This window comes from Lepisosteus oculatus, chromosome 4, assembly GCF_040954835.1.
Source record: "Lepisosteus oculatus isolate fLepOcu1 chromosome 4, fLepOcu1.hap2, whole genome shotgun sequence".
Taxonomy (NCBI): Eukaryota; Metazoa; Chordata; class Actinopteri; order Semionotiformes; family Lepisosteidae; genus Lepisosteus; species Lepisosteus oculatus.
The window spans coordinates 12997237-13020057 of NC_090699.1; the positions used below are offsets into that span (position 1 = coordinate 12997237).

Sequence of the window (22821 nt, forward strand, 5' to 3'; positions counted from 1 at the left end):
CCCATTCCGCCGCTATGCATATGGGTCTTTTTCCGCTCTCCTGCTCCCCACGGTCAGTCCCTTTGGACGTCCGTGACAGAAATAGTGACAGTCTCTGTGTGTAGAACACGAATACGGTTGATGAAGGACAATAATGTTTAAAAGACTGAACATGTCCTGGAGGCTCTTTTTGCTGACTGCAGTGGCTCCAGACTCCCACACAGTCATCTAGGCAGAAGGCAGTATGAAAGGTGCTCCTGCTGTCAGACTCAGCTCCGAGTCGACCCTCCTGTAGCTCTCTGGCATCACCATCAGCAGAGCTTCCAGTGGGCTCTGAGAGAGCTCTCTCTCCTACAAGGACAGTGCTCTGGGCTCTCAGGTGTCTCACCCAGCCGAGTGCTGGCTGAGCTCTCTGATCCACATCTTGTGGGCTCGGGGAGAGAAAGGTGGACAGATCTGAACTGTACATGACTGCTCCTGCACAAAGGCTTCAGATGAGAGAACAAGCACCTGCTGTTGCTTCTGTGACAGACTACAGCTGCTCCAGTCTCAACCTGCTCAAGCTGCTGTGCTGTGAGAGTCGTTATTCTCTACTTTCTAACATGGATCTTGCTGATTCTCAAAATGACTTGAAACAAGGTAGAAAACTATCATGACAAGCAGATATAGAAAATGAAGAAGGGAGTGAAAATCTTACCTGTAGTTCCCCAAAACTCAGCTGCACCTGCAATACAATAACACTGTGAATCCCAGAGGACAGGCGAGCTCAGGCAAACTGCTGGTCTGCTCAGTCTCAAGAAGAAACAGTCTGACAGATGACTCTGGAGCTGAACACAGGAGATCTCAGGAAATGCCAATACAAGACTAATCTGTTGGCTACCTGATTGGTGAATTGTGTGTTTTCAGGTACATGAAGCTGATCTGATCACTGATACTGACTAGTCTGGCTCTGCTGCTGTCTGTACAGAAGGACAGAGGATCTTCTCACACATGAAAGAGATCACCAATGGGTCACAGGATCAGCAGCCCTGTTGTAGACCACGGTGTGTTTGAAATTCTCCAGAGGGACGAAGACACGTCTGGAGTTTCTTTAGAAATAATGAGCAGCACAGAGCCACAGGTGTCCTCTAGTAGGATCTATGAACTATGATGTGTGAACCATGAACTACATTCTGACACCAGCAGACAACTCACAACTGATGGGCAAGTTGCTGCTCAGTATTGACATGAATTTCTTTCTACACCAGATTCAGTGACTTCATGTCACACTGGGACACAAGACTGAGGGCTGATGGAGACTGTGAGTGAATCAGACTCATATTGAGGCCTTCGCTGTAGATAGACTTGTACTTATGTCCAGCTGAATGGAGTATGAATGGGAATAAATTGAATGGAAAAAAATGAGTTATCGCATTTGTTAACAGGGAAGTGAACTTCTGTTTACATGTCTAGTATGGAAACAATATAAACACACTTGAGAGAGCAGTCTGAAAACCTGTCCTGATTAATATAGTATTAAGGGAGCTCTTATCATCTCATCTTTTAACATGGAAGTTAGAATTTGTGTACATTTCCTGACTTTTAAAAAAATATATACACTTGAAGGAGCAGTCTAAAATTACTCTACCTGAACAGTCAACTCCTGCAGCTTCAATATGAAGACAGTCGTGGTTTCCCAGAAGCCTTGATGTACAGTTCAGCAGTGTGGGCTCATTCCCTCTACAGTGGACATCATCCAGAAGAATGGGGCCACTTCCTGCTCCAAACCTGGCACCTCGTAGAGCTACAGAAGCTCCAGCCTCCCCACAGCCCACCTCTCTGCAGACAACCTGAGCATCAGACTGGTCCCAGTCATCATCACACACTGTCCCCCACTGACCGCGGTGGTAGACCTCCACTCTCCCAGAGCAGTTGTTGTGTCCATCGACGAGTCGGACTCTCCTGCTGCCTATAGAATAAGACAGGAGGAAAATTCCTACACCGTGAGACAGACATCTGTGAAAGATTCTAGACTTTCTGACTGAGAGACCTCAGACAGTCCAGATTGGAAACCACATCTCTAGTACCACGATAGTCAACACGGGAACCCCCCTAGGGCTGTGTACTCAGCCCACTCCTGTTCACGCTGATGACTCATGACTGCACTGCTAAGCACATTGCAAATGACATCATCAAGTTTGCTGATGACACGACAGTGGTGGGCCTCATTAGTAACAACGATGAGGCACCATACAAAGAGGAGGTGGAGCAACTAGTGGACTGGTGCTTAAACAACAATCTATCTCTGAATGTCGATAAGACAAAAGAGATGATAATTGAATTCAGGAGGGTCCGCACTCCTCACTGCACATGAACGGCTCTCTGTGGAGACAGCCAGAAGTACTGTTTCTTGGTGGGCATATCACAGATGACCTCACTTGGACCATGAACACCACCTCCCTAGCTAAAAAAGCACAACAACTTCTCCACTTCCTGCAGAGACTGAGAAGGGCAAACCTTCCCCCTCCCCCCGTGCTGTCCACATCCTATAGAGGCACAGTACCATCGAGAGCATCTTGACCAGCTCTATCATTGTTGGGTTTGGGAATTGTAAGGTCTCAGACCGCAAGTCCCTGTAACGAATTGTCAATCCAGCAGGAAACATCACTGGAGCCTCCCTCCTGTCCATTCAGGACATCTACCACACACACTGCACACACAAAGCCTCCAGTATTGTGGACGATCCCTCCCACCCCTCCTGCAACCTCTTTGCCCTCCTACCATCTGGTAAAGGGCATCCTAGTATACGGGCCAGCTCCACCAGACTCTGGAACAGCTGTCAGGCCCCTCAACACCCTGGTACCTACTGCACTTCCTCCAAATCTGGAAACTTAGTTAATTTTTGCCTAACTTCAGGCAAACTGTCTGATGTATTCTTTGCGCAAATCTTTGCACAGTCCTGTAAGGTAAATTGCACTGTGCACATCACACTTTATTTACCTTGCACCCTGTACCCTGTCAGGAATGTCTACAGTGTATGTCTACATTGTCGATAGCATTGTCTTGTCAGTGTCTTGTCTGTATTCGCACCGTAGACCTAGAGAACGATATCTCACTCCTGTGTACTTCTATATGGCGGGACTGACAAATAAACTTCACATGAACTTAGGTAGTCCTTTAAATCTGCACACTCAGGAAAAACTCCACGTTGACAGTTCAAGCTAGTGCAGAAGGCTTTACTAAATAATATGTAATTGCTAGAACAAAGAAATGAACATTCAGATAAATTCCATACACCACTATGACTGACCAAGCCCTTTAAAAACCAATCAAAATCCCAAATTAACAAAGTGCCCTAACAACTTCCACGCAGATTCTACATAATTAAAAGTTCAGCACCCTGTGTGTCTCTTTACACCAAGAAGAGGTACTTTGGTAGCCTCTGCTAGAAGTTGCGCTGTAATACCAGCCCCTTCATAGGCTGCTCTGACACAGTGTCTATAATTGCTAAGAAGAACTGCACCCTTGTGAAGACCACACTGGGTTTAATTCCTACAGTAGATTGAAGACACAAAGGAACCGGTTCCATAAGACTCAGCCACTCTATCAGAACTAGCCTCAGCTTATTCTACATGTTCCACACTCACAGCAGTTTCCCTAGGTCTCCAATACAGCACTACAAAAACTGCACACTGAGAAACAACAGAGGCTCCATCTACACCAGGCTTCTAAACTGACTCCCACTGTTGGTATTGACTCTGTAGTGAAGCTCTGCTGCCACATCCCAAGTTCACTGTGGGAATGGCACGTTTATTCAGAAGGGGACGTGAATCAGTTCTCATGTGCTTCTGATAGAAAAGTCAGTGGTGAGCATTTTAGGGATATTAAACACAATCTAGAAAAGAACCAGGTGAAACTCACCTTCAGCAGAGGGAGTGGACTTCTGGACTGTGTCTGGTGCTGTGGAAATCAGTCACAGTCAGTAAGATACAGGCTCACACAGGCAGTGGGTTGTATGATTTCAATCACATCATAGTCATGTCACAACACTTCAGCTATTTAAGGCTGCTGTGGAGTTGCTCATTTCTCAGCCATCAAGCTGCACCTGTGATCTGCACAACGGTGAGTCAGAAGATGACATGACGGCACCTTTCAGGTCCCACACATTGCACTGACACTGAGGCAGAGCCACACAAACACAGGGACACAAGCAGCATGAAGGACAAACACTGGGGCCCTCAAGGTCACAACACTGACAATCATCCATTATGCAGCACTGAGAGGACGCAAGCAGGACAACAGCCTGTACACACTCTATAGGACTCCAGCCCATCACAGGCACTCACACACAGTCTATACACACTCTATAGGACTCCAGCCCATCGCAGGGCACTGACACACAGTCTATACACACTCTATAGGACTCCAGCCCATCGCAGTGTGTTCACACACAGTCTATACACACTCTATAGGACTCCAGCCCATCGCAGGCACTCACACACAGTCTATACACACTCTATAGGACTCCAGCCCATCGCAGGGCACTCACACACAGTCTGTACACACTCTATAGCAGTGGTTCTCAAACTTTTTGGACCAGGTACCACCCCTAATCCAACCAAAGCATCCAAGTACCACCTACAAGTCATCATCCCATAGGAACCCCAGAAATTCTCAATGACCAACATGAGCGCATGTGCACACACACTCTCACATACATATAATAAATATTATAATAATAAACTTTGTTTGATATATTAAAATGTGGCTTCTCAAAGTGTTTTACAGAAAAAAAACAACAACAAATAAAACTAAAAAAACACCATTTCAGTGAGAGGGGTGAGCCTGTTTAGTCGAGCAAAGCAGATGTGAATTAATTTTTCGAGCCTTGATACAATTCACAACAGTCTTAACAGATTTTAAATCGTCGGCATTTTCTTGACGGCAAAGGTCTCGCGGTGGATGTTGCAATGAAACCATTCATTTCTGGAGCAACCTCTCTAATTCGTTCAACTACACAGCTGTGTTGGCTTGTCATTGCTCTAGCACCGTCTGTACAAACTCCGACACATTTTATCCAGTCGATGCCATTCTCTTCGATAAATTCATTCAGAAGCTGAAATACGTGCTCTCCTGTAGTTCCTGTTGGTAGTGGTTTACAGAACAGAAAGTCCTCAAGGGACGTACCCTCAAACTCGTATCTAACGTAAACGAGCAAATTGGCGAAATCGACTACAGACTCATCTAATTGCAGTGAAAAACATCTGCTCATCTTAACGCGCTCTGTCAGCGTACTTTTGATATAATCCTTCATTTCAATAATTCTATGAATGACTGTGTCTTTCAGGGGGGGCAGCAGGTCGAGCTGTTCAGCAGCTTTTTCTTCACACATAATAGTGTGGGGCTTACCTGCTTTAGCAATCCGCAAGCTTGCATTTTTCCACGTTTCCGTTTTTATTTCAGTGTTTATTTTAAGTATTTATTTCATGCGCATGGGAGAGAAACACAGAGACGCTCGGTGTATTTTTCTCAAATTAACTTGGAACAGTTCTTAAATATTTTTCTGTTATTTTTCACGCTTTCCTGTGCTCACAAGATTACCAGCGTTCGTAGCACGCATTTCTATACATTCCTGTGTTTGCAACGTTGGCATTGTTCCAAAATCACGCACATTCTCCTTTCACCCTATTTGCTGGAGATACAGTAAAAAAATTTTAATACAATTGGTCACTTGTGTCCGTAGCACGCATTCCTATAGAGTGGTATAGAATTACAGAGTATCTCTTGTGTCCACTGAAGTATTAGCGCGCACTGTATCGTAGTGCGTAGGCGGCGTATTCGACACCTATTAAAATACAAAATATGAAAACCCGTCCCGATTTTTTCAGCGCACACAACACAGTTCCAGAGTCATTCGGCGTACCACCTGGCGGACTTGTAATAATGTCCAGCTGAATGGAGTATGAATGGGAATAAATGGAATGGAAAACAATTAGTTATCACATTTGTTAACATGGAAGTGAACTATTTTGTACATTTCCAGTACGGAAACAAGGTAAACACACACTTGAAAGAGAAATCTGAAAACACTCTACCTGTACAGTCTACTCCTGCGTCTTCAGAATGATCACAGTCATGGTTTCCCAGACCCTTTGATGTACAGCTCAGCAGTGTGGGCTCATTCCCTCTACAGCGGACATCATCCAGAAGAATGGGGCCACTTCCTGCTCCAAACAAGGCTTGTCTTAAAGCTACAGGAGCTCCAGCCTCCCCACAGCCCACCTCTCTGCAGACAACCTGAGCATCAGACTGGTCCCAGTAATCATCACACACTGTCCCCCACTGACCGCGGTGGTACACCTCCACTCTCCCAGAGCAGTTATTGGGCCCATCAACCAATCGGACTCTCCTGCTGTCTGTGAACAAAGACAGGAGAGATAGCTTGCACATCAAGAGAGAGACATCTGTGACAGGCTCTTCCCTAGGTTAGGTATCCCTTGAATCTGCACACATGAAACCTCCATGATGACAGTTGAAGCGACTGCAGATGGGTTTGCAGCAGCCTTTGTGTGTGTTCAATCAAAGAAAAAGAGCACTCTATTGAATCCCAAACACCTCTACGCCTGAGCAAGCCCTTCATATACACATCAAAACCCTGAATAAAAACATATGGGACACTGCACTAACAATTTCAATGAATACTCTAGTTTAGGAAAAAAGATTTCTCCCAGTGTGTCTCTTTACAACAAGAATATGAGTAACACAGATGGTCTCGAGGTGTGGAGTGTGAATACTGTTGCTGCAAATGAAGGACACCAATGTTAGCATTATTACAACTATAAAACTATAAAACGCTGAACAGGTTAACTGGGTTCCTGGAAAATTGGTGTCAGTGTGTGCGATTATGTCTGGTGTGATTGCGTGTGTCTGTTTCTGGTGTGAGTTTGGTTATCCAGTGTGAGTTAGCGTCTGTGTGTGGTGTGAGTGTGTTTGTCTTTCTCAGTGAAACAACAATATGTGTAATATAAGGAACACGTAATGGGTTTATTCCAAGAAAACGCAACGTTTCGGCCGTGGAGCCTTCTTCAGCTTTGAGAAAAACAGGACAGTAAGCAAAAGTAATGTAGCGGGAGAACAAAAGCAGAGAGAGAGGAGGAGCGAGAGGCGGGAGCAGGGGACAGAAAGAGAGGCCAATCAAGAGGTGTGAAGTCAGGATAGCTGAAGAGAGGTGTGAAATGAAACTTCCAATGAATAGAGAAAGAAAATTTAGAAGAAAAGTAATCTGTTGTTAATAGAAGGGGAAAGCTGTGATCCTAGCTGCAGGATCATTTTGGTTTCTGTAGTCTTTCTGATGTATGAGTTCGGAAAACTGTCTTTGAGAACACAGGCGGAGAAATTAGAGTGCTGTGAGAGTCGTTATTCTTTACTTTCTAACATGAATATTGCTGATTCTCAAACTGACTTGAAACAAGGTAGAAAAATGTAATGACAAGCAGATATAGAAAATGTCTTTTCATATAGAGAAGGGAGTGAAAATCTTACTTGTAGTTCCCCAGAACTCAGCTGCACCTGTAATACAATAACACTGTGAATCGCAGTGGACAGGCCAGTTCAGGTAAACTGCTGGTCTGTAGTGTCTCAACAAGAAACAGTCTGACAGATGACTCTGGAGCTGAACACAGGAGATCTCAGGAAATGCCAATACAAGACTAATCTGTTGGCTCCCTGGCTGGTGAATTGAGTACAGGTACATAAAGGTGATCTGATCACTGATATTTACCAGTCAGGCTCTGCTGCAGTTTGTGCAGAAGTACAATGGGAATCTTCTCACACATGAAAGAGATCACCAACGGGTCACAGGATCAGCAGCCCTGTTGTAGACCACGGTGTGTTTAAAATTCTCCAGAGGGACGAAGACACGTCTGGACTTTCTTTAGAAATAATGAGCAGCACAGAGCCACAGGTGTCCTCTAGTAGGATCTATGAACTATGATGTGTGAACCATGAACTACATTCTGACACCAGCAGACAACTCACAACTGATGGGCAAGCTGCTGCTCAGTCTTGACATGAATTTATTTCTGCACCAGATTCAGTGACTTCATGCCACACTGGGACTCAAGCCTGAGGGCTGATGGAGACTGTGAGTGAATCAGATTCATATAGAGACCTTCGCTGTGGACAGACTTGTAGTTATGTCCTGATCAATAGAGTATTATGGGAGCTATTGCTATCTCATTTAATAACATGGAAGTTCACATTTTGTACATTTCCTGAATGAAAAAATATAAATACACACTCAAAAGGGTAGTCTGAAAACACACTACCTGAACAGGCAACTCCTGCGTCATCAAAATGACCACAGTTATGATTTTCTAGACCCCTTGTTGTACAGCTCAGCAGTGTGGACTCATTCCCTGTACATTGGACATCATCCAGAAGAATGGGGCCACTTCCTGCTCCAAACAAGGCTCGTCTTAAAGCTACAGGAGCTCCAGCCTCCCCACAGCCCACCTCTCTGCAGACAACCTGAGCATCAGACTGGTCCCAGTCATCATCACACACTGTCCCCCACTGACCGCGGTGGTACACCTCCACTCTCCCAGAGCAGTTATTGGGTCCGTCGACCAGTCGGACTCTCCTGATGCCTGTGGACAAAGACAGGAGAGATAGCTTGCACATCATGAGAGAGACATCTGTGACAGGCTCTACCCTAGGTTAGGTATCCCTTGAATCTGCACACATGAAACCTCCATGATGACAGTTGAAGCGACTGCAGAAGACTTTGCAGCAGCCTTTGTGTGTGTTCAATCAAAGAAAAAGAGCACTCTATTGAATCCTAAACACCTCTACGTCTGAGCAAGCCCTTCATATACAAATCAAAACCCTGAATAAAAAGATATGGCACACTGCACTAAAAACGTCAATGAATACTCTAGTTAAGTAAAAGATTATCTCCCAGTGTGTCTCTTTACAACAAGAAGGGGTGCTTTGGCGGCCTCTGCTGGCACTTCTGTCGTAAGTGCAGCACCTTCTTAATCTGCCCTCCTGTAGTGTGTTCAATTGCAAACAAAAGTTACACTCTTGTACAGACCACACTGGGTTTAATTTGTTCAGCAGACTTAAGACAGAAGGGAACCCGATCTGAAAGATTCATTCACAGTCATAGTCTCAGCTTGTTCTACATGTTCTATAGTCCGAGCACACAGTTACTCCATGCCCCAAACACACCAGTACAAAGATTGCACACTGAGAGAAGACAGAGGATCAATCCACACTAGTGTGATAAACTGCATCCTGCTGATTATAACGGCCCTATACTAAGCTTAGTGCAGAGGTTCTGTTAGAGAGCTCTGCTGCCACAATCCCAGTGCTCTGTGACAATGAAACTTTTACTCAGGAGCAGAATTAACCATACGTGATTATGGCAGAAAAGGTGGTGGTGTCTTCATAAAGAGTGTGTCCCAGTCTGCAATTGAACACAGGACCCAAGGCCAAGAGCAGACACAGATTGCTGGAAGCACTGAAGAAACAGACAACAGGGTATCCAGACAGTTGAAAAACTATGAAGGGATAATTACTATTTAATACACACCAATGATAAATTAAGTGTAATAGCGACAGTTTCTGTGTGTAGAACATGAATTCTGTTGCTGCCAATGAAGGACAATAATGTTTAAAAGACTGAACATGTGCTGGAGGCTCTTTCTGCTGACTGCAGTGGCTCCAGACTCCCACACAGTCATCTAGGCAGAAGGCAGTATGAAAGGTGCTCCTGCTGTCAGACTCAGCTCCGAGTCGACCCTCCTGTAGCTCTCTGCCATCACCATCAGCAGAGCTTCCAGTGGGCTCTGAGAGAGCTCTCTCTCCTACAAGGACAGTGCTCTGGGCTCTCAGGTGTCTCACCCAGCCGAGTGCTGGCTGAGCTCTCTGATCCACATCTTGTGGGCTCGGGGAGAGAAAGGTGGACAGATCTGAACTGTACATGACTGCTCCTGCACAAAGGCTTCAGATGAGAGAACAAGCACCTGCTGTTGCTTCTGTGACAGACTACAGCTGCTCCAGTCTGAAACTGCTCAAGCTGCTGTGCTGTGAGAGTCGTTACTCTTTACTTTCTAACATGGATATTGACGATTCTAAAATGACTTGAAACAAGGTAGAAAAATATAATGACAAGCAGATATAGAAAATGTCTTTTCATACAGAGAAGGGAGTGAAAATCTTACCTGTAGTTCCCCAGAAATCAACTGCACCTGCAATACAATAACACTGTGAATCCCAGTGGACAGGCCAGTTCAGGTAAACTGCTGGTCTGCTGTGTCTCAACAAGAAACAGTCTGACAGATGACTCTGGAGCTGAACACAGTAGATCTCAGGAAATGCCAATACAAGACTAATCTGTTGGCTCGCTGTCCTGGTGGATTGTGTGTTTTCAGGTAGATAAAGCTGATCTGATCACTGATACTGACCAGTCAGGCTCTACTGCTGTCTGTACAGAAGGACAGAGAGGATCTTCTCACACATGAAAGAGATCACCAACGGGTCACAGGATCAGCAGCCCTGTTGTAGACCACGGTGTGTTTGAAATTCTCCAGAGGGCTGAAGACACATCTGGAGTTTCTTTAGAAATAATGAGCAGCACAGAGCCACAGGTGTCCTCTAGTAGGATCTATGAACTATGATGTGTGAACCATGAACTACATTCTGACACCAGCAGACAACTCACAACTGATGGGCAAGCTGCTGCTCAGTCTTGACATGAATTTCTTTCTACACCAGATTCAGTGACTTCATGTCACACTGGGACACAAGACTGAGGGCTGATGGAGACTGTGAGTGAATCAGACTCATATTGAGGCCTTCGCTGTGGATAGACTTGTACTTATGTCCAGCTGAATGGAGTATGAATGGGAATAAATTGAATGGAAAAAAATGAGTTATCGCATTTGTTAACAGGGAAGTGAACTTCTGTTTACATGTCTAGTATGGAAACAATATAAACACACTTGAGAGAGCAGTCTGAAAACCTGTCCTGATTAATATAGTATTAAGGGAGCTCTTATCATCTCATCTTTTAACATAGAATTTGTGTACATTTCCTGACTTTTAAAAAAATATATACACTTGAAGGAGCAGTCTAAAATTACTCTACCTGAACAGTCGACTCCTGCAGCTTCAATATGAAGACAGTCGTGGTTTCCCAGAAGCCTTGATGTACAGTTCAGCAGTGTGGGCTCATTCCCTCTACAGCGGACATCATCCAGAAGAATGGGGCCACTTCCTGCTCCAAACCTCGTACTTCTTAAAGCTACAGGAGCCCCAGCCTCCCCACAGCCCACCTCTCTGCAGACAACCTGAGCATCAGACTGGTCCCAGTCATGATCACACACTGTCCCCCACTGACCGCGGTGGTACACCTCCACTCTCCCAGAGCAGTTATTGGGTCCGTCAACCAGTCGGACTCTTCCGCTGCTACCTGTGGATTAGGACAAGATTTATATTCTTAGACCATGAGAGAGAAGCCTGTGACAGGCTCTTCCCTAGGTGAAGTAGCTCCTTGAATCTGCACACATGAAACCTCCATGATGACAGTTGAATCAACTACAGATGGCTTTGCAGCAGCCTTTGTGTGTGTTCAATCAAAGAAAAATAGCACTCTATTGAATCCCAAACACCTCTACGCCTGAGCAAGCCCTTCATATACAAATCAAAACCCTGAATAAATACATATGGCAAACTGCACTAACAACTTCAGTTAATACTCTAGTTAAGTAAAATATTATCTCCCAGTGTGTCTCTTTACTTTCTAACAGGAAAATTACTGATTCTCAAACTGACTTCAACAAGGTAGAAAAATGTAATAACAAGCAGATATAGAAAATGTCTTTTCATATAGAGAAGGGAGAGAACAAAGTCCTTCCCCAGAACTGTGCCTGCTGCACCTGCAATACAATAACACTGTGAATCCCAGAGGACAGGCGAGTTCAGGTAAACTGCTGGTCTGCTGTGTTTCAAAAAGAAACTGTCCGACAGATGATTCTGGAGCTGAACATCAGATGGTTCCATATATAAATCAATTTTGACATGAATCTACCTGAACAGTCAACTCCTGCGTCTTCAGAATGACCACAGTTGAGATTTCCCAGACCCTTTGATGTACAGCTCAGCAGTGTGGGCTCATTCCCTCTACAGTGGACATCATCCAGAAGAATGGGGCCACTTCCTTCTCCAAACCTGGCACTTCCTAGAGCTACAGGAGCTCCAGCCTCCCCACAGCCCACCTCTCTGCAGACAACCTGAGCATCAGACTGGTCCCAGTTATCATCACACACTGTCCCCCACTGACCGCGGTGGTACACCTCCACTCTCCCAGAGCAGTTATTGGGCCCATCAACCAATCGGACTCTTCTTCCTGTGGATAATGATAGCAAGGATGTTCTTACACCATGACAGACAAGGCCAAACATATAGAGACCAGAGTGCGCTTTAGGAGATTGACAAGACAAGGGAAGTTGATGTGGAGTACTTCCAGTTGAATGAGATTCCCTTTGTTCTCTAGCTTCAACACACACTCCTGTTTCTCCAGCTGCTTTCCAAGCCTCCCCTGTGTCAACACTGGGCAGTGAGAGACACTGATACCTTGTTCAAGAAACTGCTTGTCTGCTGTGTCTCAACAAGAAATAGCTTGACAGATGACTCTGGAGCTGAACACAGGAGATCTCAGGAAATGCCAATACAAGACTAATCTGTAGGCTCCCTGATTGGTGAATTGTGTGTTTTCAGGTACATGAAGCGGATCTGATCACTGATACTGACCAGTCAGGCTCTACTGCTGTCTGTACAGAAGGACAGAGAGGATCTTCTCACACACAAAAGAGATCACAGACGAGTCTCAGGATAAGCAGCTCTTTACAAACCACGGTGTGTTTGAAATTTTCCAGAGGGCTGAAGACACGTCTTGAGATTCATTAGAAATAATGAGCAGCGCAGAGCCACAGGTGTCCTCTAGTAGGATCTATGAACTATGATGTGTGAACCATGAACTACATTCTGACACCAGCAGACAACTCACAACCGATGGGCAAGCTGCTGCCCAGTCTTGACATGAATTTCTTTCTGCACCAGATTCAGTGACTTCATGTCACACTGGGACACAAGACTGAGGGCTGATGGAGACTGTGAGTGAATGAGACTCATATTGAGGCCTTCGCTGTGGATAGACTTGTACTTATGTCCAGCTGAAAGGAGTATGAAAGGAAATAAATGGAATGGAAAATAAATGAGTTATTGCATTTCTTAACATGGAAGTGAACTATTTTGTACATTTCCAGTATGGAAACAAGGTAAACACACACTTTGAAGAGAAGTCTGAAAACACTCTACCTGAACAGTCGACTCCTGCGTCTTCAGAATGATCACAGTTGTGATTTCCCAGACGCCTTGATGTACAGTTCAGCAGTGTGGACTCATTCCCTCTACAGTAGACATCATCCAGAAGAATGGGGCCACTTCCTTCTCCAAACCTGGCACTTCCTAGAGCTACAGGAGCTCCAGCCTCCCCACAGCCCACCTCTCTGCAGACAACCTGAGCATCAGGCTGGTCCCAGTCATCATCACACACTGTCCCCCACTGACCGCGGTGGTACACCTCCACTCTCCCAGAGCAGTTATTGGGTCCGTCGACCAGTCGGACTCTCCTGCTGCCTGTGGAATAAGACAGGAGAGATAGCTTGCACATCATGAGAGAGACATCTGTGACAGGCTCTACCCTAGGTTAGGTATCCCTTCAATCTGCACAACTGAAACCTCCATGATAATAGTTGAAGCAACTGCAGATGGCTTTGCAGCAGCCTTTGTGTGTGTTTGATCAAAGAAAAAGAGCACTCTATTGAATCCTAAACACCTCTACACCTGAGCAAGCCCTTCATATACAAATCAAAACCCTGAATAAAAACATATGGCACACTGCACTAAAAACGTCAATGAATACTCTAGTTTAGGAAAAGATTATCTCCCAGTGTGTCTCTTTACAACAAGAAGGGGTGCTTTGGCGGCCTCTGCTGGCACTTCTGCTGTAATTGCAGCACCTTCTTAGTCTGCCCACCTGTAGTGTGTTTAATTGCACACAAGAGTTACACTCATGTACAGACTACACTGGGTCTAAGTTTTTCAGCAGACTTAAGACAGAAGGGAACCCGATCTCAAAGATTCACTCACAGTCATAGTCTCAGCTTGTTCTACATTTTCTATAGTCAGAGCACACGGCTACTCCATGCCTCAAACACACCAGTACAAAGATTGCACACTGAGAGAAGACAGAGGCTCAGTCCACACTAGTGTGATAAAAGCATCCTGCCGATTATAACGGCCCTATACTAAGCTTAGTGCAGAGGTTCTGTTAGAGAGCTCTGCTGCCACAATCCCAGTGCTCTGTCACAATGAAACTTTTACTCAGGAGCAGAATTAACCATATGTGTCATGTGATTATGGCAGAAAAGGTGGTGGTGACTTCATAAAGAGTGTGTCCCAGTCTACAATTGAACCCAGGACCCAAAGCCAAGAGCAGACACAGATTGCAGGAAGCACTGAAGAAACTTACTTGCAGTCTGCCAGACAACTGGGTATCCAGACAGTTGAAAAAGTATGAAGGGATAATTACTATTTAATACACACCAATGAAAAATTAAGTGTAATAGAGACAGTCTCTATGTGTAGGAGATGAATACTGTTGCTGTTGATGAAGGACAATAATGTTTAAAAGACTGAACATGTCCTGGAGGCTCTTTCTGCTGACTGCAGTGGGTCCAGACTCCCACACAGTCATCTAGGCAGAAGGCAGTATGAAAGGTGCTCCTGCTGTCAGACTCAGCTCCGAGTCGACCCTCCTGTAGATCTCTGCCATCACCATCAGCAGAGCTTCCAGTGGGCTCTGAGAGAGCTCTCTCTCCTACAAGGACAGTGCTCTGGGCTCTCAGGTGTCTCACCCAGCCGAGTGCTGGCTGAGCTCTCTGATCCACATCTTGTGGGCTCGGGGAGAGAAAGGTGGACAGATCTGAACTGTACATGACTGCTCCTGCACAAAGGCTTCAGATGAGAGAACAAGCACCTGCTGTTGCTTCTGTGACAGACTACAGCTGCTCCAGTCTCAAACTGCTCAAGCTGCTGTGCTGTGAGAGTCGTTATTCTCTACTTTCTAACATGGATCTTGCTGATTCTCAAACTGACTTGAAACAAGGTAGAAAAATGTAATGACAAGCAGATATAGAAAATGTCTTTTCATATACAGAAGGGAGAGAACAAAGTCCTTCCTCAGAACTGTGCCTGCTGCACCTGCAATACAATAACACTGTGAATCCCAGAGGAAAGGTGAGTTCAGGTAAACTGCTGGTCTGCTGTGTCTCAACAAGAAAAAGTCTGACAGATGACTCTGGAGCTGAACACAGGAGATCTCAGGAAATTCCAATACAAGACTAATCTGTTGGCTCCCTGATTGGTGAATTGTGTGTTTTCAGGTACATGAAGCTGATCTGATCACTGATACTGACCAGTCAGGCTCTACTGCTGTCTGTACAGAAGGACAGAGAGAATCTTCTCACACATTAAAGAGATCACCAACGGGTCACAGGTTCAGCAGCCCTGTTGTAGACCACGGTGTGTTTGAAACTCTCCAGAGGGCTGAAGACACGTCTGGACTTTCTTTATAAATAATGAACAGCACAGAGCCACAGGTGTCCTCTAGTAGGATCTATGAACTATGACTTGTGAACCATAAACTACATTCATGAGACCAGCAGACAACTCACAACTGATGGGCAAGCTGCTGCCCAGTCTTGACATGAATTTCTTTCTACACCATATTCAGTGACTTCATGTCACACTGGGACACAAGACTGTGAGTGAATCAGACTCGTACGAGGCCTTCGCTGTAGATAGACTTGTACTTATGTCCAGCTGAATGGAGTATGAATGGGAATAAACGGAATTGGAAAAAATGAGTTATCGCATTTGTTAACAGGGAAGTGAACTTCGGTTTACATTTCCAGTATGGAAACAATATAAACACACTTGACTGACTGAGAGAGCAGTCTGAAAACAATGTCCTGATTAATATAATATTAAGGGAGCTCCTATCATCTCATCGTTTAACATTGAGGTTAGCATTTGTGTACAGTTCCTGACTGTAAAAAATATATACACTTGAAGGAGCAGTCTAAAATTACTCTACCTGAACAGTCGACTCCTGCAGCTTCAATATGACGACAGTCGTGGTTTCCTAGACCCCTTGATGTACAGTTCAGCAGTGTGGGCTCATTCCCTCTACAGCGGACATCATCCAGAAGAATGGGGCCACTTCCTGCTCCAAACCTCGTACTTCTTAAAGCTACAGGAGCTCCAGCCTCCCCACAGCCCACCTCCCTGCAGACAACCTGAGCATCAGACTGGTCCCAGTCATCATCACACACTGTCCCCCACTGACCGCGGTGGTAGACCTCCACTCTCCCAGAGCAGTTATTGGGTCCATCGACCAGTCGGACTCTTCCCCTGCTATCTGTGGATAAGGACAAGATTTATATTCTTAGACCATGAGAGAGAAGCCTGTGACAGGCTCTTCCCTAGGTTAGGTATCCCTTGAATCTGCACACATGAAACCTCCATGGTGACAGTTGAAGCAACTGCAGAAGGCTTTGCAGCAGCCTTTGTGTGTGTTTGATCAAAGAAAAAGAGCACTCTATTGAATCCTAAACACCTCTACGCCTGAGGAAGCCCTTCATATACAAATCAAAACCCTGAATAAAAACATATGGCACACTGCACTAACAACTTCAATGAATACTCTAGTTAAGTAAAAGATTATCTCCCAGTGTGTCTCTTTACAACAAGAAGGGGTGCTTTGGCGGCCTCTGCTGGCACTTCTGCTGTAAGTGCAGCACCTTCTTATTCTGCCCTCCTGTAGTGTCTTTAATTGTACAGACCACACTGACGTGTCTGTTTCATTTGTTCAGCAGACTTAAGACAGAATGGAACCAGATCTGAAAAATTCACCCATAGTCATAATCAGTCTCAGCTTGTTCTACATTTTCTATAGTCAGAGCACACGGCTACTCCATGCCTCAAACACACAAGTACAAAGATTGCACACTGAGAGAAGACAGAGGCTCAATCCACACTAGTGTGATAAACTGCATCCTGCTGATTTTACTGGCTCAAAACTAGTCTTAGTGGAGGGTCTGTTATGGAGCTCTGTTGCCGCACATCCAGTGGGTTGTGAGAATGAAACTTTTACTCAGGAGCTGAATTAACCACACTTCTTATGGTAAAAAAACAGTGGTGACATCGTACAGCGTGTGCCCCTGGACTTGAACCCATGACCCAAGACAGGTGAAGGAGCTCTCCTAACTGCCTCACAGTTGTTCTGTCCAGATATTTATACTGTGGTAGATTGCTGAAAACACTGAAGAAGTTCCTGCAGTCTGCCGGACAACTAGGTATGCTGACAGTTGAAAGGCATTATTGCATAATTAAAATAGAAACTGAAAAAACAATAAGTGTAATACAGTCTCTGTGTGTAGAACATGAATACTGTTGCTGCCAATGAAGGACAATAATGCTTAAAAGACTGAACATGTGCTGGAGGCTCTTTTTGCTGACTGCAGTGGCTCCAGACTCCCACACAGTCATCTAGGCAGAAGGCAGTATGAAAGGTGCTCCTGCTGTCAGACTCAGCTCCGAGTCGACCCTCCTGTAGCTCTCTGCCATCACCATCAGCAGAGCTTCCAGTGGGCTCTGAGAGAGCTCTCTCTCCTACAAGGACAGTGCTCTGGGCTCTCAGGTGTCTCACCCAGCCGAGTGCTGGCTGAGCTCTCTGATCCACATCTTGTGGGCTCGGGGAGAGAAAGGTGGACAGATCTGAACTGTACATGACTGCTCCTGCACAAAGGCTTCAGATGAGAGAACAAGCACCTGCTGTTGCTTCTGTGACAGACTACAGCTGCTCCAGTCTCAAACTGCTCAAGCTGCTGTGCTGTGAGAGTCGTTATTCTCTACTTTCTAACTTGAATATTGCTGATTCTCAAACTGACTTGAAACAAGGTAGAAAAATGTAATGACAAGCAGATATAGAAAATGTCTTTTCATATAGAGAAGGGAGAGAACAAAGTCCTTCCCCCGAACTGTGCCTGTTGCACCTGCAATACAATAACACTGTGAATCCCAGTGGACAGGCCAGTTCAGATAAACTGCTGGTCTGCTGTGTCTCAACAAGAATCAGTCTGACAGATGACTCTGGAGCTCAACATCAGATGGTTCCATATATAAAGCAATTTTGACATGATTCTACCTGTACAGTCAACTCCTGCGTCTTCAGAATGAGCACAGTTGTTTTTTCCCAGACCCTTTGATGTACAGCTCAGCAGTGTGGACTCATTCCCTCTACAGCGGACATCATCCAGAAGAATGGGGCCATTTCCTGCTCCAAACCTGGCACTTCCTAGAGCTACAGGAGTTCCAGCCTCCCCACAGCCCACCTCTCTGCAGACAACCTGAGCATCAGACTGGTCCCAGTCATCATCACACACTGTCCCCCACTGACCGCGGTGGTACACCTCCACTCTCCCAGAGCAGTTGTTGTGTCCATTGACCAATCGGACTCTTATTCCTGTGAATAATTATAGGAAGGATGTTCATACACCATGACAGACAAGGACAAACATATAGAGACCAGAGTGCGCTGTAGGAGATTGACAAGACAAGGGAAGTTGAAGTGGAGTACTTCCAGTTGAATTAGATTCCCTTTGTTCTGCAGCTTCAGCACACACTCCTGTTTCTCCAGCTGGTCTTTCCAAGCCTCTCCTGTGTCAACTCTGGACAGTGAGCGCCACTGAAACCTTATTCAAGAAACTGCTTGTCTGCTTTGTCTCAACAAGAAACAGTCTGACAGATGACTCTGGAGCTGAACATAGGAGATCTCAGGAAATGCCAATACAAAACTAATCTGTTGGCTTGCTGTCCTGGTGAATTGTGTGTTTTCAGGTACATGAAGCTGATCTGATCACTGATACTGACCAGTCTGGCTCTGCTGCTGTCTGTACAGAAGGACAGAGAGGATCTTCTCACACATGAAAGAGATCACCAATGGGTCACAGGATCAGCAGCCCTGTTGTAGACCACGGTGTGTTTGAAATTCTCCAGAGGGCTGAAGACACGTCTGGAGTTTCTTAAGAAGTAATGAGCAGCACAGAGCCACAGGTGTCCTCTAGTAGGATCTATGAACTATGATGTGTGAACAATGAACTACATTCTGACACCAGCAGACAACTCACAACTGATGGGCAAGCTGCTGCTCAGTCTTGACATGAATTACTTTCTACACCAGATTCAGTGACTTCATGTCACACTGGGACACAAGACTGTGAGTGAATCAGACTCGTACGAGGCCTTCGCTGTCGATGTAGTTATGTCCTGATCAATAGAGTATAATTAGAGCGATTTATATCTCTATATTAATACAGAATTTGTTGTACATTTCCTTAATGTGAAAAACATAAATACACATAATATAAATCTGGAGAGTTTCTACCTCTGCAGTCTACTCCTGCGTCTTCAGAATGACCACAGTTGTGATTTCCCAGACCCCTTGATGTACAGCTCAGCAGTGTGGGCTCATTCCCTCTACAGTGGACATTATCCAGAAGAATGGGGCCTCTTCCTGCTCCAAACCTGGCACTTCCTAGAGCTACAGAAGCTCCAGCCTCCCCACAGCCCACCTCTCTGCAGACAACCTGAGCATCAGACTGGTCCCAGTCATCATCACACACTGTCCCCCACTGACCGTGGTGGTACACCTCCACTCTCCCAGAGCAGCTATTGGTTCCATTGACCAGTCGGACTCTCCTGATGCCTGTGGATGAAGACAGGAGGAAAATTCTTAGAACCAGGAGAGTAACATCATTAATTGGTACATGAGCATGAGGCATTTAAAGACAATATCCATATTCTAACTCCTTCTTCCAGTTCAGGGTCAATGGGAAGCCAGAGCCTATCCCAGAAAGCAAAAGGTACAAGGCAGAGTATATTGTGGACAAGACAGTAGCCCATCGGAGGGTAGAGACAGAGACACTCACACCAGACACAGACACACACTCACAACAGGGCCAGTTTTCCCAGAAGATAATTCAACTCCCAGCATGTCTTTGGACGGTAGGAGGAATCGGAAGCAACTGGAGGAAACCCATGCGATCACAGGGAGAACATACAAACTCCACACAAACAGCACTCCAGGTCTGGGATTGAACCCAGGGCCCCAGCAGTGCGAGACAGCAATGTTGGCCACTGTGCCAACATGTCGCCTTCAGCAACAACAACATATTGAAAAGTTCAAGGGTTGGTTAAATAGACACAATGTCCTTGCTCATGAGTACTGATCCAAGCAGACAGCATCTGTATTTCTCTAGGTTGACGTCACTCCCGGGCACCCCTGTACTCCCACTGTCCACTGCGACACCAGTGGTGTCTTCTTCCCATGTGCCCATGAGGCACCAGGTCCAGTCCAGCGGCGCCACTGGGACTGCAGTGCTGAGCCGGAACAGGAGGTGACTCAGCTGCATGCAGACAGGAGGGGAAGGGAGAGGGGGGACAGGGAGTGACTTGCAGGAGGGTGCAGCCTGCAGTCCGAGTGACACCAGCCGGGGCTCTGCTCCGCTCTGCAGGGCTTGTGACTGCGATCACTGTGTGTGTGGTGCTGCTTTCAATCAGTTACAGACCCAGCTGCTGAGTGCGTGCCTCAGTGAGTCGATGCAGCCTGTGCCTCTAAGCAGGTACTCCGATACAGGGATATGGGCCTGAATGATCTTCATGACTATTCAGGATTTGGAAAGAACTCCTAAAATGGAAACCCTGAGTAAAGATGGTCAGGGACAGGATTGCTGAAGCAGACACCAGCTGCCCCCTCAGAAGGTGGATCCTGTTCCTGAAGGAGACTCAGAAGAACGGCAAGAGAGACACAGCAGCCCCTAGGTCACTGCAGCTATTGATGCGCCTTATTCTAGTTCCCACAAGTCTCTGCAGAAGCCTTTCGTCAGAAACAAACGCTCCCTCGCTCTGCGTAAGAGCTTGGCTGCTGTATCTCTCAAGCCCTGGAAAGAATACAGGGCTGCAAGAGGCACTTCCTCACACACAGGAGCCTAGGCTCAGTGCACGTGGACAGGTCACACGCACGTGCACTGACACAGGGGCTGCTAACACAAGAGGACGTCCAAGAGAGAAGAAACGTCCTGCACCAGCCCGACAGATCAGACACCAGTAGGATCTGACAATGTTCAGGTGTGGCATGTTCGTGAACTGAAAGGCACGCTCCTGTCGCTCAGAAGATGTGTGGTGCGTTGGTTCTAGGATCCTACTGAGCCACATATTTGCCAGGCACTCAAATTTAACAAAAGGTAAGAAATTGCATTTCTTTGAGCTGATAAAATTCAGTTTTATCAGATAAACAATTTTGAAAAGTTAATATAACTTCATATATAAACTTTTATCAAAAGTTGTACTTGATGTTTTTGATTACCCTGTAAACAAACACACGTGAGCGTGAATCTAGAAACACTCCACCTGAACAGTCGACTCCTGCGTCTTCAGAATGACCACAGTTGTGATTTCCCAGACCCTTTGATGTACAGCTCAGCAGTGTGGGCTCATTCCCTCTACAGTAGACATCATCCAGAAGAATGGGGCCACTTCCTGCTCCAAACCTGGCACTTCCTAGAGCTACAGGAGCTCCAGCCTCCCCACAGCCCACCTCCCTGCAGACAACCTGAGCATCAGACCGGTCCCAGTCATCATCACACACTGTCCCCCACTGACCGCGGTGGTACACCTCCACTCTCCCAGAGCAGCTGTTGGTTCCATTGACCAGTCGGACTCTCTTGTTGCCTTTGGAATAAGACAGGAGGAAAATTCTTACACCGTGAGACAGACATCTGTGAAAGATTCTACCTTAGATGAGGTATTCCTCTAAATCTGCACACTCGGCAAAAGCTCCATGTTGACAGCTCAAGCTAGTGCAGAAAACTACAGAATGCATAAATGCTACAACAAAGAAAAGAGCATTCAGATAAATTACAAACACCACTATGACTGACCAAGCCCTTTAAATACCAATCAAAACCCCAAATTAACAAAGTGCCCTAACAACTTCCACGCAGATTCTACATAATTAAAAGTTCAGCACCCTGTGTGTCTCTTTACACCTAGAATAGGTGCTTTAACAGCCTCTGCTAGAAGTTCCACTGTAATACCAGCCCCTTCATAGGCTGCTCTGCCAAGTGTCTATAATTGCTAAGTAGAGTTCCATAATTGCTATATAAGTGTATATAATTGTTAAGAGGCTCCATCTACACCAGGCTTCTAAACTGACTCCCACTGTTGGTATTGACTCTGTAGTGAAGCTCTGCTGCCACATCCCCAGTTCACTGTGGGAATGGCACATTTATTCAGAAGTGGACGTAAATCAGTTCTCATGTGCTTCTGGTAGAAAAGTTAGTGGTGAGCATTTTAGGGATATTAAACACAATCTAGAAAAGAACCAGGTGAAACTCACCTTCAGCAGAGGGAGTGTCTGAAGAGGGAGCAGTGAATTCTGTTGTCTGGACCGTGTCTGGTGCTATGGAAATCAGTCACAGTCAGTGAGATACAGGCTCACACAGGCAGTGGGTTGTATGATTTCAATCACATCATAGTCATGTCACAACACTTCAGCTATTTAAGGCTGCTGTGGAGTTGCTCATTTCTGAGCCATCAAGCTGCACCTGTGATCTGCACAGCGGTGAGTCAGAAGATGACATGACGGCACATTTCAGGTCCACACATTGCACT

At 45.7% G+C, this 22821-nt stretch overlaps 1 protein-coding gene across 20 annotated transcripts in view; it reads right to left on the bottom strand.

The window, feature by feature from the left end:
* The window catches only part of LOC107076136 (deleted in malignant brain tumors 1 protein-like), a 64183-nt gene that overhangs the window by 33928 nt on the left and 7434 nt on the right, over positions 1-22821 (bottom strand). For 12 of the 20 annotated variants that reach the window (XM_069188683.1, XM_069188687.1, XM_069188685.1 and 9 more), the window contains 15 exons: positions 22547-22609; positions 21559-21879; positions 19535-19855; positions 18296-18613; positions 16184-16507; positions 13342-13662; positions 12053-12370; positions 11111-11434; positions 10185-10211; positions 8286-8606; positions 7501-7527; positions 6054-6374; positions 3880-3918; positions 1607-1927; positions 677-703 (listed from right to left, as the gene is read on the bottom strand). In XM_069188683.1, coding sequence (XP_069044784.1) covers positions 677-703; positions 1607-1927; positions 3880-3918; positions 6054-6374; positions 7501-7527; positions 8286-8606; positions 10185-10211; positions 11111-11434; positions 12053-12370; positions 13342-13662; positions 16184-16507; positions 18296-18613; positions 19535-19855; positions 21559-21879; positions 22547-22609 — 3393 coding nt within the window. The remainder of the gene's footprint in view (positions 1-676; positions 704-1606; positions 1928-3879; positions 3919-6053; positions 6375-7500; positions 7528-8285; positions 8607-10184; positions 10212-11110; positions 11435-12052; positions 12371-13341; positions 13663-16183; positions 16508-18295; positions 18614-19534; positions 19856-21558; positions 21880-22546; positions 22610-22821) is intronic. The other 8 variants (XM_069188689.1, XM_069188677.1, XM_069188679.1 and 5 more) reach the window with 8 other exon arrangements.